The following is a 17,820-nucleotide window of genomic DNA, read 5'->3' as shown; positions in this document are numbered from 1 at the left end:
CTGAAGAATGCACATCAGGTAAAAAGATAACCTCGAAATGAATTTAAAGACCAAAAATATATCATATTATATAAATACAGTGAAAATTAATGTATATGAAATTACTGACCAAATAAAAGTGATGAATGCGTAAGCAATATAATAAAAGAAATAAAAACTAAACTTTATTAAGCTGGAATCTCCAAGCAAACAATTAAAAAGAAAACAAAGCACAAAAATTAGTCGTGAAATGCAAGTGGAAGGTGGTGGGAGATCTAATTTATAAAATGAATAAATCATTGGTAGTAGAAATTCGTTTTTTTTACTATCCAAGTAATCTCATCGTTAACTCAAAACTAACAAATGTCGCAGCATTAGCCGGTGCTGCTCTCATCATGGTAGGTACAAATCCCTTGAAAAAGGAAGATAGACCATGTTGGGCATATAAATACCTAGCAACTCTAATCATTGAATTCTTGTGCTTAGGATTTTGAACATTATCTGTCTGGATGACCGATTTTATCACATCTATTGGGTACACCGATAACCAAAGGATTGTGCCGGATAGGGCCCCAAATGTACAGAGTTTCCAAGCTGGGATTTCATTCCTAGCAATACCTTTAGTATTTTCCTTAACAACAAGAGCTTCATATGCGGCAAAATATGTACCTAACCCATGGCCAGCTCTTAACATGGTGGGCAGTAGTCCTCTCATTATAGCCTTAGCTTTGATTAGCTTCTTTATACAGTCTAGCGGGCCTAGATATTCCCTTTTAGACCCCACAGTCGTCTGTGTCTGTAGCCTGATCCTCACATGTTCTATTGGTGCAGCTAAAAATGAATTTACGACACCACCAGTTAAACCACAAAGATAATATTGATGCAAAGGTAATGGGCGATGGCTCCCGTTACCGTCCACATTACGATTGTATGCAGCAAAGAATCTTTTCATAGACTCATTAACACCGAACTGCACTGAAACGCAGACACCAACACCAAGTAACGGCGTTAACATACCTTTGTAAAAAGCCAATGGGCCCTCATTACGAAGTAAGCTCTGTACAACCTCCACTACACCTACTTTCGTCTTGGCTGTTTGCAACCGCACTTTAGTCGTATCAAACGGCTGCCCTACGAGCACTTGAGCAACACCACCCATGGTTCCCGCAAATATATCTTTCAGCACACGACCAAATGGAGTATTTGAGGGCCCTTCCTCCAACTCATTCAGCAATTGAGGTGTAGGAAATTCTTCAGACATTACTTAATTGTTCAATTCGTTTTTTATTTTTATTTTTTGTTTTTTGTTTTAATTGGTAATGAGTTTCTCTACCTAACAATTTAGTTTTTGGTTATATTAGTGGTTTCAGTACAGTATATAGATTTGAAATTGATCCTTATGGGAAGAAAGAGAAGGTTGATTATATCGAATAATTATATATTTATATGTGATGACTATACCTTTATTTAGTACGATAGTGCGTCATCTCGAGAAAAGACCGGCGTTGTCTATTCCGGTTCTCTATAAACCTCAGAAACACCCGTAGCCCGCATTGAATAACAATTGAAAATTTCAAATATCAAAGGCTTTCTTCTTTTCTTTATTGAAATTTTGGCAGTTTTGCGTTCTTTAAATTTTTTTTTCCAGCTGCCCTCGAAGGGCCCATAAAATTTAAAATTGAGAGTGTGTGTGTGCACTTTGTACGCTACTTTCACTGTGAATGGCGAAGAGACATGACCAATTTTAATCACTGATAACGAAACTGTACATAAAATGTAAATAATATAAATACATTTTATATGGAAAGTAGAAGCGATGGATCACGTTAATGATTTCGTTGCAGATTGATGATATAGTATAACACAACATTAATATAGTATAACACAACATTTCCAAGCAACTTAGAATATATATAAGTATATATATATATATATATAAATCTAACTATATGTATCAAGCTTTTATAATAGCACCGTTATTAGTGGAATATGCAATTGCTAGTTCATCATGTTTCCATGCTAGGTCAAACACTGAGTCCTCGCTGTCTGTCTCGAATTCTCCGCAGACCGGGATATTAAGCACCAGCACGGAACTACTATTTTGCGATTGTTTTTCGTAGCGTTTCAGTAGCATACTTAGGCTGAACACTGTTACTTGACCATCCATGAAACCAACAGCGTACTTGTCTTTACTACCATTTAAAGTGCCAGCAAAAATAGGCACACCATCCACAATGGCCTCGGCTATCAAGTTGCTGAACCCTTCTTTCGTATTTTTTTCACAGCTCCATACCTTAACAGAACCATCCATTGAGGCTGACACGAGTTTATCCTTTGTTATCCATTGTAAAGACACGATAGTTTGTGTGTGTCCATAAAAACAATGAGTAGAGTTCCCATTACCACCATGCCATATTCTAATGGTATTGTCATCAGAGGCGCTTGCCAGTAGCTTCGTCTCTTTGTTAAACTGCAATTGGCTGATAGTACCACGGTGTCCCACAAGTTTACCGATGGGTTTTGGTTCGTTAATCTGATTGACAAGCAATGAGCCATCTGGTCCTGGTATAACGAATTTATCGCTATCGACCCACTCTGTGTCCACACCGCATGGCTGTGTTTCATTTGAAGAGGATTGTGCTTGTTGTGTAGATTTGGATTCAAAATGCTGTAACACGACACCTGTAACAGCATCCCAAAGAATAGTAATATTATCTATATCCGTCGATATGAAATGTGTGTCAGAAGCACTCCAGTTTAGAGATACTATCGGGGTCTTGTGAAAGTTCAGGACATTCTGTAGCTTACCTTCTCTATTCCATAACCTGAGTTCACCATTTTCAACAGCGGTAGCTATTGAGTTCCCATCATGTGACCATGCCAAACATGTTAATTGATTAGTAATTTTACCTGTTGTAGCACTAGTTGCAAAAGGATGTCTTAACTCATACGATGCCTTACCCACAAGTTTAATTTCACCATCGACTTCTTTTTCTTCCAGCTCAATTATTTTAGCGGTAGAGTCCGGCTCACCCACAGCAATCACATTGTCAGCTACGGGGTTCCATTCTAGACAGATAATTTTCTCAAGCTCGTATATGCTTTTCAATGTCTCTGCAAATATTTCCTCTTCTTCTTCATCATCATCTTGCACATGTCCTGCCACACTGCCTCCGGCTTTGAAATTATCTACTTCCCCTTCTACATCATCGCTGTTATTCTCCCCGCTATTCTCTAACTCGAACCTACCTTTAAATGCAATTTTAGGAAACTTTTCTCTATCGATCTGTAGCGCTTGTACAAGGTTAAAATCCTCAGAGAAATGGTTCGTATCTACCGGTGTAACTTCGCCATCGGGGTTCACCAGCAACTCACTCTCAGTATATAGAATACCACGCTGCACTAGGTTCACAAGCGTACCTATGGGTATATTCTCTTTGTAGTTACTGTCAAATTCGAGCACCCTCGTCTCTTCCTGCAACGCTAGCGCTGTTAGTTCATTACCTGTCTCCTGGAGATACCTCCAAATAAGGTAATTCAACTCTTCACTAGTTATACTCATGCTTGTTTTTTATTTGTACTTTTCTTATTATTATTGTATTCGTTTTGAACCACAAAGAAGAAAAAAGTTGTTGACAAAGAAAGCTATTATCTCTCGCACCCCAGGTCTCCCGTATTAGCACTCTTTCTGATACTAACCACCAATGCTACCCAGTAATCTTACTATGGTTAGATATATAAATAACCTTTTTGCTTATTGTAAAGTTTGTTTAGTTGTTCCTTATAATGTTTTCATCCAATTTTTTTGTAGCGCGAGGGCAAGACCCAAAAAATTGATTTTTAAAGGTTTTTAATCTATATACATATAAGGGGATTTGGGTATTCGATATTGAATATATACTAATTGGGATTGATAGTATATGCCATTAAGACATACAGCAGTTGGTTAAGCGAAGATGGTTGACTTTTCGCTGCGTAAAGCTAGGAATAATTGGAAGAATAAGAATAATACACCATCCAAGGGTGGGAATACGAGCCAGACATCTTTGAAGAATGCTAAGAAGGAGAAGGATAAAGGGAAGGAGAAGGAGAAGGATAAGGATAAGGATAAGAAGCCTGTCGTGAATCCCTATGCTAATCTGACAGTTCCGTCTCAGAATTCGCTCCCAAAAGTTGATGTTAAGGAGAGGAACAGGGCTGCGTCTTCAATGCAGAGGAGGCTTTCTATACACACCGCTAACTATGCAGCTCCTAACTTGGACTATTCTATGCCGTTACCTAATGCTATGATTGACCAGATGGAGGGGCAGGATTTAAATGCGGCCCCGGAGACTGCGTCTCTCGTAAAACCTCCAATAGTGCAGCAGAAGGGTAGCTCGTCGGGACGTGCCTCAGAGAGAGGTTTACGGGTTCCGGATGGAAATCGAGTAAGACTTGGTGGGTTGGGAGCCTCTGGTGTGAGTGCTATGTCCTCTCGTATGACGATGGCGGCCCCAATGAATCCAATGAATCCATATGCTAGTCTTTTCCATCCAGCCTCACTAAGGAAGATCCTCGCTGACCCCCACTTTAGTGCAAAAAGATTTATTCATGAAAGGCTAAGCGAGGCAAGTGCAGTTGATATAGATCTCTTTACCTCTAATTTAACCGAGCTGTCCACCGATGTTCAGGAAGAGGTAAAACGTAACATCTACAAATCATACAATGAAATCATGACTGTAAACAATGACCTGCACGAAGCCAGCTCAGAGTTGAAACAGCTAAGAAGTAGTATTGGAGAACTGACGAAAATCATGGATCAATTTGTACTTGTTGCTAAATCAAGACTACAGAATGACGAGCAACAAAAGCTTTTGCAACAATCTAGACCTGAATCACCTCATAAGACATCATCTAACTCTTTGTTACCAGCTCTAAAACCTGGGTCTAATTTCTTAAACCAGAGACGTGATAGGACAAGTGTTATGATTCTAGAGAAAATGTGGGACTCTCAGTTGAATACGCTATTCAAAAATATTGATGGCGCACAAAAAGCTTTAGGATCTGTACCTAATAGACATCTGTTGATGGAATCAAGTGACTGGCTTGAACTTAATGCATCCACTTTGAAGCCACTGCAACAAGTTCATATATATATATTGAATGATACCGTACTAGTTGCTGGTAAGACAAAGAGTAAACAGCATGACTTAGTCGTCAGTCAATGTTGTCCACTTAGAGATATCACGGTAACGGTAGAAGGAAATTCTAATTCACGTCTTGCCTTCAACTTTGGAAGCAACAATACATGCTTATATGAATGTAAGGAGCGTGGAGAATATTTAAGGGTTTTGGATGCGTTTAGAAAAGCTAAAGACGACTTGAGAGATATTACAGAGAACGAGAAGCAAAACTCCAAGAGGATTAAAGAGTCTCTAGTATATTTACAAAATACACAGCAAACACCTGGAAGAGAAGGTTCGAAGAGTCCAATGAAAAGGAGGAGCATGGGACTGTCTCCTCCATCAGCTACAAGACCTTTGTCAAGTTCAATGGACCAATTTGTTTTACAGAATCTGAGCTTATCTGTACATTCAAGATCGAAATCTAGTGATTGGAATTCAAGTGCTCAAAAGTTTAAGATTGTTGATGATTTGATAGAGGAGGTGGATATTGATTTGGCAAGACTAAAATTTGACGCTGCTGTTAACACATTGTTAGACGCAGAACAGCAATTATCCACTCTAAGAACTTTGATTAAGAAAGATGATACCATTGTATTTAATGTATTGAATCTTAAACTAGATCAAAGACGTGATGATATAGTGCTGAAGGTTTCGCAGCGGAATTTGTTTATCAATGAAGTGGCCCATCTTCGAAATGGTGTCAGAACTTTAGTTAGGTTGGGTCTTCCTGAGGATGGTTTAGATTTACTATTACAAAATCGTTCTAACGTCATTGAACAACTGTTATTACAGATAGGTTCCTCAGACCATCCGTCGTTATACCTAACCCAGCTTGCTGTGGTAAGATTCCAGATTATCAAGCGCACAGTTATTGCATTCAGAGAATTATTTCATAAAGACCATGACAAGCTATCCTCTATGCTTGTTAATTGGTGTAACAAGCAAGTCGATCAACACTTCCAATTAGTGGATAAACAACTATTGAATGATGATGTACTATCTCCTGAAGCTATCAAGTATTCCAGAAAGCAAATTGATGATCTGAAGACCGTCGGTCTAGATTTTGTCTACAAACTAGATGAATTTATGAAGAAAAACATCAACAAGCTAAATTAGAAGCGATGCCCCACCTGTTAAAAATATGAGACTATATAGATCGTTGCGACTATTCATACTAAATATGCAATATGTTTTTAATGGAGAACCGTATTAGTAAATATATATTATTTCACGACACGTGATCTTTCTAGAGAATTCTTGACGATTCTACACAAAATTTTTGGATTTAAATTTGCGATGAGCTTGGTCATCGAATGCTAAGCTAAATAATATATAACCTGGAGCAGCATTCTATTTAGTCAATAACATCTAATAGTACTTCGGGACTCCTAAAATCTATTGAGTATACAGGTATTTGAAGAGTAAACACTGTTTCAGACGATAAATAGATTTGAAGACACTTCAAGAAATAATTTAATAAGATAAAAAGAATGGAGAAATTACTGCATTGGTCTATAGCAAATGCACAAGGTGATAAAGAAGCGATTGACAAGGCTGGTGCTCCAGACCCAAAACTTTTAGAGCAACTATTCGGTGGTGGAGGACCGGATGATCCAACTTTAATGAAAGAAGCCATGGCTGTTATCACCAATCCGGAGGCTGATCTTGAAAACAAGTTAATAGCATATGAGAACTTCGAGATGCTTATTGAGAATCTAGATAATGCGAATAATATTGAAAATATGAAATTGTGGGAACCTATCTTAAGCACTTTAGATTATGATGAGGCTGATCTGCGTGCAACTGGTCTTTCCGTTATCGGTACTGCTGTACAGAACAATACACCATCGCAAGATAACTTCATTAAATATGAAGGCAGTGTAGAAAAGCTAATTGATATTGCCAAAAACAAAAATGAAAAAAATGAGGTAAGGATAAAAGCCCTATACGCTCTTTCAAACCTAATACGGAACCATGAAAAGGCTGCGCAAGTTTTCAGTAGCTGTAATGGTCTTGATGCATTACCAGTTGTACTGAATGATACAAATGCCACCCCAAAGCTGAAACTAAGAGCAATCTCTGTATTCAGTGCTTTTCTTTCGGCTGTCACTATAGATGAAAAATTATTAGACACTCTAAGGAAAGACAATGTTTTAGTGTCGACTATAGAAAATCTCGGCTCAACCGATAACGTTAATCTCATTGATAGAGTTCTTGCAGTTCTTGCACATTTAATCTCTTCAGGAATACAATTAAACTCTGATGAAATTGAGAAACTAAAACAAGAATTTGATAGAATTGAACCAGTAAAAGAGAGGTTGAACGAAGATGACTATTTGATAGTAAAGTATGTATTGTCTAAGAAATAAGGTTAGTCAACTAGCCAATACTAAAGGGAATTCTTTTTTTAAATACCCTGAATATCAATATTAACAGTTTTTATTCTAATTATCTTTCGTGAATATATATCATGGAATCATTAACTCATAACTTGCCTAAGAACTTTTTATACAATGCTATTCATCAAAAGAACCAAGACTAAGTAGAGAATAAAACAGATCTAATGTAGTAGAATTTTTGTTTTACTAATATATGAGATGCATTAATCTAAACCCTCATCAGGATCAGTTGAGGTAAATAGTTTATATAATCTAGCTTCCAGCTTCTCGGTCATCAGATGACTCCCATCAAGACCAGCTTTTAGGGAGCCAATTTTAAAATCATGGAATAGAGACTGGAATTGGGGATAAGCTTCACTAATGGAATTAGCTTTAGCCTCAGGTACTCTGCCTATTTCTTGGAATATTCTCTTCAACGTATCTTTTCTATTGTTGGCTGATTTTACATTCAAATGCGCATATTTCATAAATCTTATTGCTGGATCGGTTCTTTTTTTACCTATCAGACTAGTTAAGTTAGTTAAGGAGGTTAAGAATTCCATATGAGAATTGACGGTATGAACTTTAACATTCCATTCTCTATCTATATATCTTAGACGTTGCTCAATATCAAATCGTTTCATTCCGTAATCAAATTGCTGGGTTGATTGTCTAGTGTTACTTCGTGATGTCTCGTTACTATTATTAATTTGACTCTGTACCCTGCTTCTATATTTGCTATCTTCTATTTTGTCTAGCTCTCTTTTAAAAGCATTTAGATCATGAAGAACCAATATTATGTTGTGGCCTTTTATTTGTAAATCATTAAAGGAATCGAATAATTTCCTTTTGTCAATTTTATATTGTTTAAAAAAGTCCTTTGCTGAATGGTAAAAAATGGACACGTTCTCTTCTATAATTCTAAGATCTGAAGGGAAATAATAATCATGTGCATAATCATAAACACTATCACATTTTCTAAAAAACCTTATCATAGAATGGGTATCATGTCGAGATTTTTGAATTTTGGCAGGAGCTAAAATTTCTGCTATGTTGGGAACTTCGCTGTTAAAAAATTCGAGAAGAGTTGGACTAAGTTCAAGAATCATTGACTCTCTAGCTTTAAAATTATCTCTGGGTGTTTGGTTTACTGTTTTAAATTGCAATTTCTTTGTCTTTAAGTTTATATCAAACAGTTCTTTACTTTCTTCATTAGAATATTTTTTCGTATTAATGATGTAATGGATAAGTCTCTGGTATTCATTCTCTTCATCTGATGGGCGGGTTGGTTGACTCTCCCTTGATAAAGTTTCAGAATGATCTATAAAGTTGTTAACATCATTAGTTCCACTATTATTAGATTGTGTCGATACTTGCATGTCGGTATCACTGCTTTCGGATATAAATAATTGTTTATTTACCTCTGTGGAGGAGTTTTCTTTGGAGATTGGCCTTACTGAAGAGCTTTTTACGGTTTTAGAAGGGCTTACAACCAAGGATCTCTTAGATCTGTATTCTAAGTTCTCAGTTGTGGTTACAGCACGAATTTGTCTACCTGGTGATGAACTAATATTGTCATTAATGGTCTCCTGAGAATCTTGTTCAATCGCTTCTTGTTTTTTAGTAGGTGAGCAAATATTGCTCTTCTTGGCTTTTTTATTTGATAAATCAATGCTAAAATCATCAGTTGAGAAACTCAAGTCATCACTTATGATATCATCTAAAATTCTCTTAGAACTGCTTGTAGGTTGTGACGCACTATAAGAGTTTTTTAAATTGTTCGTATCTCTATTTAGATCTTGGTGAGACTGTGAAGATATTATAATCTCCGAGTAGTTTGAATTAGAGAAATGATGTGCCAAAGTTGGCTGTGAGACACTAGCGTCATCGATAAAAGGAACAGAGATCTCAAGTGAAACATCGGGATTATTTTTTTCAATGCTTGGTGAAGTTTCTGTAACGTTATCATTCTTCTGTTCCTGAGCGATAATTTCTATTTCAGTATCATCTATTATACTTGAATCATCGATAATTTCTATAATAGGCGTAGCAGTCATTTAAAAATTATATGTTCATTATTTTAATGGTATTTTCTGGATAATTAGCCTTCTACACCAAATATAAGTTACTGCCAATAATAAATATTAATATTTGAGTTACAATATGACCATATATGACATTTTTAAATATAATCATTCATGCTTTATTTTCGTATGTATTTTTTTTCAGCTATATTATTACCCGGAATATTGAATTTTCTTTTTAGTTGAAATGATTGACACATTTTAATGTATATATGAATATTAGTAGTTTATGGGGAACTTATAATGAATCAATGATGGTACGTTATAGTTGTTCTCAAAAACATTACCTACGTAGTAATTTGAATATATGTAGCTATTAAATTATGAAGTACATATAAAACACAAATATTACAGATTTGTAGCCTTCTAAATCATCGATCAATATTGAGAGCATTGAGATTCAATTCATAATGGGATATAATATTGTATATACACAGAAGAAAAAAATAATTGAGGTGGGAATAAACTAAATATAAATGAAAATTAAAAATAGTTATAGTCCTGAATAGCACATAAAAACATAAATAAATAAATAAATGATAACGTAAAACATATATCGTGAAAAAAATCGGAATTTAAGAGCAAAAAAACTTGGTGATCATAGAAAATGGTTGTATCTGGTTTAAGCCCATTCTCTTGGCTTGGTGGTGACCTCCAACAACTTAGCCTCCTCGGAACCCTTCTCAGGGTGGTGGTCGTAAACCCAAGAAGCGTGCAGTGGCAAACTCATTAGGATGGATTCGACTCTGGAACCTGGAGTTCTCAAACCGAATTGAGTACCTCTGTCGTAGATCAAGTTGAATTCAGCGTATCTACCACGTCTGATCAATTGCCAATTCTTTTGCTTTTCGTTGAATTCCATATCCTTTCTTCTCTTCATGATGGTCAAGTAAGATGGCAAGAAGGCGTCGAAACAGTCTTCAACGATCTTCAAGATTTCTTGTGGGTCCTTCTCATCATAGTCATCGAAGAAAATACCACCGATACCACGGGTTTCTTGTCTGTGAGTGATGTAGAAATATTCATCACACCACTTCTTGAAACGAGGGTATAGAGATGTGTCGTGCTTGTCCAAAGCGGCCTTGTGTAGTTTGTGGAAGTGCTCAGCATCTTCTTCGAACAAGTAGAAAGGAGTCAAATCGGCACCACCACCGAACCACCAGGTTTGTGGAGTACCATCTGGGTTCCAGGTCTCGAAGTAACGGTAGTTCAAGTGAGTGGTTGGAGCCATTGGGTTGACTGGGTGGATGACCATACTCAAACCACAGGCGAAAAACTTAACACCATCAGCATTTGGCAAACCGTTGTTACCTTCTGGCAACTTCAAGTTCTTGTGGTCTTGCTTCATAGCCAAGACAGCACCTGGAGTCAACTCACCGTAGACAACAGAAACGTTAACACCACCCTTCTCGAAGGTAGAACCGTTTTGGATAACCATGGAGGTACCACCACCACCATCGTTACCACGTTCCCAGGTGTCGGCATGGAACTTGACAGTGTCAATGGATTCCAAACCTTCAGTAATTTCCTTTTGCTTACGACGGATCAAAGCTTCCATCTGTTGCCTAATTGGCAAGTGCATTGGGTCTTGTGGGGCAGTCATTTCTGTTTTGTTAGTATTGTTTGACATTTTTTTTTTCTCTTTTCAAATCAATTAAAATTTCAAATGTAAGAAAGATATGGGTTTTTTATAAAAATTTAACAGGTTTATATACCTTTTTTTTTTTTATTATTTATTTATTATTACTATTAGCGTTCCTTTTCGATAAGAAGACAATTTGTTGAATTGTACCTTTGGGTCTATATTGATTCTTTCCAGGCCTTCTTTATTCTCTTTTTGTTCAAAAGGGCCTTTTTAGGTTTTCGTTGTTTCGTTGTTTCTGTCCCTAAGAAATACCCGTATCACAAGGACTGAGAGGGATGAGAGATACAAGAGATACAAGAGAGAGAGAAGAACCAAGTCCACTTATACAAAAGAAGAGAGTAACTGGATTGGAATCTAATCGAGAGATAATCAGCAGATATCTGTTTCGTATCATTTAATGGCTGTTGTGTTTATTTCATTCTCCCCATTGTTCAATAAGGATTTCTTTTTTTTTTAATATTATTAGCAATGGACCCTTACAACATATGATTGGCTGCTTTTTTTTTCTTTCACTCTGGGTTATTTATACGAGGAGCTCTTGTGTGTGGGCCTCGAGAAAGAAATTACGAAACAATGGAAAACCTTCTTAATTTTTTTCACTACACTCAATTGTTCTTGTACACTCTGAGAAACTAATGTAGCGAAAGTCTACAAAAACAAAAAAGGGAGATCACCGCCTCGTTTAATTGGCTAGAGATCCAGTCTTTCAATTTTAAGCTATACGAGAGGGGGATCGTATTTTAGAATGAACAATAAAACAATGGGGGCATAGAGTGGGGATTCCCGCCTACCGTCAAAAGCAAAAGCACATTGAAATGAGAAGAAATGGAAGGAAAGCTTTGTCACGAGGGGGGAGCAGGGCTTATAAGCCCTGCAAAAAAAAAAAAAAGGGGATAACATAAAAAAAATATTTGAGATCTCGAATTGAGTTGACATATATTGGCTGTTAAACGAGGGATTGATACGGTGGTTTGTTAAGAATTAAAAAAAAAACTTGTTGAGAACAATGGGAGATAAGTGTTACAAGTCGAACAATGGGAGATAAGAGGAACAATGGACAATTAAAAATAAAAAAAATAAAAAAAAAGATCTCAAACTGGCTATAAATATTCTTCCATTGTTCTTATAAAACCACTCCGCGCCTCGTTGATTTCTTTGAGGGAGGGAAGAAAGAAAAGCTTTCCACGGAACTATATCCCTGCTTTTCCCCATTAGGGAATTTACTTTTTTGAAACTCGTATAATCTTTTATATGAATTTATATATAAACTGATAAATGAAAGTCATTGCTATCAAATATTGCTAGGAGGTAAAACATAAAAATGACATCGCTATAAATTATAAATGCTATCATCATGAATTGAAGAGCAATAGAAAAATTCAATTTAATGTAGAGATCTTATTAAAACAATAAGTAAAGTAAAAAAATAAAAATAAAAATAAAAATAAAAATTGAGAAACTGCTTATCTGCATAATAACTTATTGACATTAAGAATATGGGTATTCAATTTCGATAGGTTGGTAAAAAAAAAATATAATTAGAACGAAACGGATTTAACGAAAGTTGTAGAGTCCTACAGCTGTCTACTAAAAGCGGAGATTCGTATACCTCTAAATATTAGTACATTATATCGAAGAATCTAAATGGTGAAAAACGTGGCTTTCCTTTCGATTTTACTTCAATAATCACAAGTTGACAGGAAACTATTGTAACAAAACAGAAATTCTCCACCTTCTTCTCCACTTTTTTTTTTGATTGCCTAAGCCAAAAGTAAACTATTGTCCTTGTTCATGATAACTATAGGCTGAATGGGCAAAATAAATAATAAGAAAGCTAATTTGTCACATATTTATTTTAGCTATTAAAATTACGATAACAAAAAAGTTCTAGGTTTAGTTTTCGTGTTATTATTTCTTTTTTCTTTTTTATATGTCTTCTAATTGGTGGCTTTAGAGACAAATGTGAGCAAGCTTATACTCTAAAACTTATCTAAGGAAAGGAAATAATTTACTTTCTTTTTTTTTTTTTTTTGTCAAATTCTTTATAAAATTGAAGTACAGTGACAACGACAAGGTGTTTTTAAAATATCCTAGTGGGTATTCTTAGGAAGAAAGGTGGGTGCCATTAAACACTGTTAGATTTTTATTCTAAGTTTTATTTGCATAACTCCATTTTTTTTCCCACAGTTTTTTTTTTTTATTACTATCTAAGTAAAATAAAAATAAAAATAAAAAAATAAACAGAAATAGATCCTTATCTAACACTGCCTGATGCTACATGAAATGCGTTAATAATAACTGATACTAGAAAAAATTACATGTGCTTCCGAATTTTACATTAATTAGAGGAATTTTCAATCAACAAAATAATAGTAACTTGTCAACAACTTACGTATTCCATTTCACTAGGTAGCAGCATTCAAACAGTTATTACGAAAAGATATCATGGTATGATGTTCAACAATAGTTGCTATTCATGATAAATTTATATTTTATGATAAATTTATATAATAATTTTTTACTTTGCTGTGTTATTTTTATTTGTTCTTGTTTTTTTCTGTTTTTTTCGAGTGGTATTACTCGATTTCCCTACGTTATTTTAACATTCCTTATTTGATCATGTGCATCACCTTATATAATATTTTTATTTTTATCATTTTCTATTGTCTTGTAAATTCCCCGTACGAAGTTTACGTAAATCAATTTTATAATGTTTGTTCCGAATCTAAGAATCAAACGTACAATAATCACCTAATAATTTATGTAAAGAAAGAATAATTCGGATTGAACCTTTTCTTTTTTCTTCATTGTTATCCGGAGCTTAAGGAAAAAAGAAAGACATACTAAAAGTTACACGCTTATTATTTTTGAAACGATTTGGATACACTTACTCAGGTCTACTTGAATTTTTTAGGAGTCTGGTTTGTAAACTTGTGAAAGGTCGATACCCAATCGATGAAGCCAGGGAAGGATTTGTGTTGTAATCTGAGATTTCATCCTATTATTTTTCTTAAGTTTTTACTTTTGAATAAAAAATATTTGATTTACGGTGAGGATGTTTTAAAAGGGTCTGGATCCCTTAACCCTCTGAGGGTTTTATTGTTTTTTTGTTCTTTTTTTTTTTGACTACGCTAAGTTAACTAAAATTATATCTGTATATGGTGTGAGTATTGATGTAGTTCTGTGACATTAAAGTTGACAGGTTGTCTTGATGAATTTAACTAATAGTGCCTTCTACTGAATTCTTTTCTAGTTTTATTTTTAATATCTCAATACCTTTTTTGTTAATGTATTAAGATAACACAATCTCCGATATTAACTCCGTTATATGTAACAACATATAGATATAAACTTACTCAATCTTCTTTCAGAAATCTTTTTTCTTTTTTTAATAGTTTGAGGTTTTTGTGGAGTTCTTTATTAATCCTTATTCATCCCTATTATGTTTTATTATGGTTTGTTTTTGGAATTTGAATTTTTTCTGCTAATTTTATTGGTATATACAGTTTCTTCATTTCCATTGGGGACAAAATTTAATAACCTGTTGACTTAGAGAGATGTCTTAAATATTATAGTATGAAAAATTCGTTTACGCAGGTAAGCTGATTTCTAAATAAACAACTGGAAATAAAAACTCAATTATCAATCAAGAAATTCGTAGGTTGTTTATTTGATTGAAGTAAGAAAAATGTATTAAGTGAACAGGAATCAGTATCGAAAAGAGGGGAATAATGCGGGTGTGAAAAAAGTAATGGAAAACAGAAATGAATATGAAAGAAAAAACAAAAAAAGAACAAACGTTGAGAGGGCTCTATTGAATACATGTCAACTAAGTGTGACAAAATCAATCATATTTGTCTCTACAATATTTAGTACCACATTTGAAAAAGGAAAAAAAGGCAAAAGCTAAACAAACAATAAGGAAAGTTTCTTGTTTTATTGTTTATTTTCATCTCTATATTTTTCTGCCCTTTCTTAGAAATCAAAGTACTTTGTCTAGGCAAAGCAATGACATATGAAGTTAAGCATAGCACTAAAAATCGGAGATACTTATTCCATCCGTTTGTTTGTTTGTTTTTTCCTTTTGTTCCTCGATCAATAGGAAGAAATCTATAGGGCATCTAACCCAAGAGAAAAGACATTACTCAAGGATAAAAATCCAGTCTATAGAATGAGAAGGAGTGTTTGAATTAAATGAGATCTGTACCTGAGTTGGTTTAAAACAAAGTATTTGCAATAAAAAAACATCCAGATTGGATCTACGATCCAGAATTGCTTGAGATAATTCAAAAGATTTAGTGATAAGAAAAGAAGAAAAAATAGAATAGAAAGTCGAAATCCGGTATATGTTTATTTAGTTTATTTCTATTGTTGTTATTGTAGTTGAATTTTTTATGTGGGTTTTTTATTTTTTGAGGTTATCAATCGGAGTTCTTAGTAGGTGTCTGAAGTAACCAAATAGACAATTGTAATATGACATTATTATATCTCAATTTATTTGATTTTTTTTGTTCGTTTTTCTCAGCGAATTGGGTACCGATATTTCGGGTCGTTACCTCAACAAGTTCTTGTATTTTTTTTTTCATCATCTGTCAAATTATATCATGACTTTTGTTTTTCTACCTTATAGACACGTTTTAGCGAATAGATAGATTAAACAGCTCCTACGAAAACGGGGAGCATATTGGTTTCAATGTGGGCTGGAACACTAGTAATCAAATTACTGTCATTCAGGCTATCAAAACATTAGCTTCTTGGTAGTTAATGTGATAAGTACATCGAAAACATCAACGTTTTTAAATAGTCCGTTGTTAATTGTATTGTTGTTTATTACAACATTTTATTGTTATTTTGATTTCCTCATCGTTGTGAGAAACTTCAATCAAATATAAAAAAAAAAAATTATTCTCTATATGAAATAAGATTCACAGAATGTCTCTTTTTGTTCACCATTCTTGTAAATCGGTATTATCGTTATTACGGTGCCGATCACATTAGGACACTTTCTTTTTAAGGAGAGAGTAGAGGGTGAACGGGGGACGGTATCTAGAATAGAATGATTTACAAAAGAAAAAGGGACATTAACGTTCCGTTAACCGAACGGTAAAAGATGGCGGATTATTGAACTTGAATGATGCGACAGCTGTCAATAATTTGTTAAACTCTATTCAAGTATTCTGTCGGAAACTTTAGTTTCCGATATACAAATTTTGAGTAATTTTGTAAACCTATCCTTTAGAAATCCTATTTCTTTTTTCTGAAAAGACCCTTTAGATAATAAAAAAAGTAATTCGTTTTCATATTTCAATACTATTGATGGCCTATGAGATCGTAGCGTCCGGGGCAAGAAAAAAAAAAGTGGGCAAAATGATCAGCATCAAGGGATTTCCATTATAAATTTAGAGAGGGAATCAAAATCAAAAGGATAATAGTCAACCTATACAAAATTTTGAAAACCAAAATTTTTATTACCGATTCTTATTCATAGCACTGTATGTGCCGAGAAGAAATTTCCGTAGACAAGCTTGCATTTCTAAGAAATCTAGTAGAACGGAGAGTCTTTCCACAACGCAGACAAATAACGTACGGGCATTGTTGGTGCCGAAGAGTAGATGTCAGAGAGAAGCCCCCTCCCGCGGTTTCCAGATAGGGATACTTCTAGGCCTTCCTGCGGGAGAAAATCTAAAAATTAAATAGTTAGAAAAAAAAGCGAGAAGGGGTAGAAAAGCCAGTGCAAGACCTTTATTCTGGAAAGGATATGCAGAGATAATACTGACAAAGCATATTCGATTTATATGAAGCTGTACGGAATATACTCTATACTCCAGCATTGCAGTTTTGTATTGAAAAAAAAAAAAACATTCACGGGATCATTTCCTATTTAGGTATTCGCGGCATAAAAAGTCTTAATAAACCACATAATTAAAGACCTTAGGTTGCTTCTTAAGAAGGCTAAACAGACAAGCAAAAATTAGACAATAATGAAAGTATCATCGGGAAAAAATCGCCTCATTCCCTAAAATTTGACCTTTTTTTAGGCTCCTCACTTATTTCTTTTTTATACACCTCACTGCGAAATGTAAGTACTTTTTTCCTTTGGCCTGGATAACATCAGGCCAGAGTATAGCTGACTATCGAGATCAATGTATTAGGAATCGGTAAGAATTCTTCGTAGAAACGACAGCAGAAGCTGTTTTCTATTTACCGCATGAATCACATTAATAGTTTTAGAAAATACGTTAGATCGATGTGCCAGTTTTGCTATGAACCATTCGTAGCACGGTTTTCGAAGAGGGGCAGATGCAAGAACTTCTCAGTATCCAAGCTGCTCAATTTTGATTTTCAGTTTTTACCTAATAGAGCCAGTAAGTAAAATTGAGTATTTCATAATGTTAAACTCCACTTCAATCTATTAGCAAATGAATTTAATAAAAAAGATAAAAAAAAAAGTGGATAGTATCGGGAGCTATAAGGTAATGGGGGAGAAAAAAGAGGCAATATTATGTAAATTAAAATAATAATAATCAAGTAGAAAATGTTTTGAACGATGGTGGAAGAGAAAATTTTAT

General features: G+C 34.7%; 6 protein-coding genes across 6 annotated transcripts; 2 read left to right on the top strand and 4 right to left on the bottom strand.

Annotated features, from left to right (window-relative positions):
- Positions 1-304: 304 nt before the first annotated feature.
- On the bottom strand, positions 305-1,240 carry YMC2 (organic acid transporter; the record flags this gene model as incomplete). Its single annotated transcript, XM_071054050.1, has 1 exon — positions 305-1,240. One exon carries the CDS (start codon positions 1,238-1,240, stop codon positions 305-307), a length of 936 nt encoding a protein of 311 aa, XP_070910462.1.
- Positions 1,241-1,933: 693 nt separating this feature from the next.
- On the bottom strand, positions 1,934-3,541 carry SIF2 (Sif2p; the record flags this gene model as incomplete). The annotated part of the gene is made up of 1 exon (XM_071054049.1): positions 1,934-3,541. The coding sequence occupies one exon, from the start codon at positions 3,539-3,541 to the stop codon at positions 1,934-1,936; it is 1,608 nt and encodes a 535-aa protein (XP_070910461.1).
- A 394-nt stretch (positions 3,542-3,935) lies between these two features.
- Positions 3,936-6,260, top strand: EXO84 (exocyst subunit EXO84; the record flags this gene model as incomplete). Its single annotated transcript, XM_071054048.1, has 1 exon — positions 3,936-6,260. The coding sequence occupies one exon, from the start codon at positions 3,936-3,938 to the stop codon at positions 6,258-6,260; it is 2,325 nt and encodes a 774-aa protein (XP_070910460.1).
- A 374-nt stretch (positions 6,261-6,634) lies between these two features.
- Positions 6,635-7,513, top strand: FES1 (Hsp70 nucleotide exchange factor FES1; the record flags this gene model as incomplete). Its single annotated transcript, XM_071054047.1, has 1 exon — positions 6,635-7,513. One exon carries the CDS (start codon positions 6,635-6,637, stop codon positions 7,511-7,513), a length of 879 nt encoding a protein of 292 aa, XP_070910459.1.
- A 233-nt stretch (positions 7,514-7,746) lies between these two features.
- On the bottom strand, positions 7,747-9,579 carry MMS4 (Mms4p; the record flags this gene model as incomplete). The annotated part of the gene is made up of 1 exon (XM_071054046.1): positions 7,747-9,579. The coding sequence occupies one exon, from the start codon at positions 9,577-9,579 to the stop codon at positions 7,747-7,749; it is 1,833 nt and encodes a 610-aa protein (XP_070910458.1).
- Positions 9,580-10,228: 649 nt separating this feature from the next.
- Positions 10,229-11,236, bottom strand: HEM13 (coproporphyrinogen oxidase; the record flags this gene model as incomplete). Its single annotated transcript, XM_071054045.1, has 1 exon — positions 10,229-11,236. The coding sequence occupies one exon, from the start codon at positions 11,234-11,236 to the stop codon at positions 10,229-10,231; it is 1,008 nt and encodes a 335-aa protein (XP_070910457.1).
- Between the last annotated feature and the right edge of the window lie 6,584 nt (positions 11,237-17,820).

This window comes from Nakaseomyces bracarensis (genome assembly GCF_045282275.1).
Source record: "Nakaseomyces bracarensis strain CBM3 chromosome Unknown Scaff12_0, whole genome shotgun sequence".
Taxonomy (NCBI): domain Eukaryota; kingdom Fungi; phylum Ascomycota; class Saccharomycetes; order Saccharomycetales; family Saccharomycetaceae; genus Nakaseomyces; species Nakaseomyces bracarensis.
This window is presented reverse-complemented; position numbering and strand designations above follow the sequence as displayed.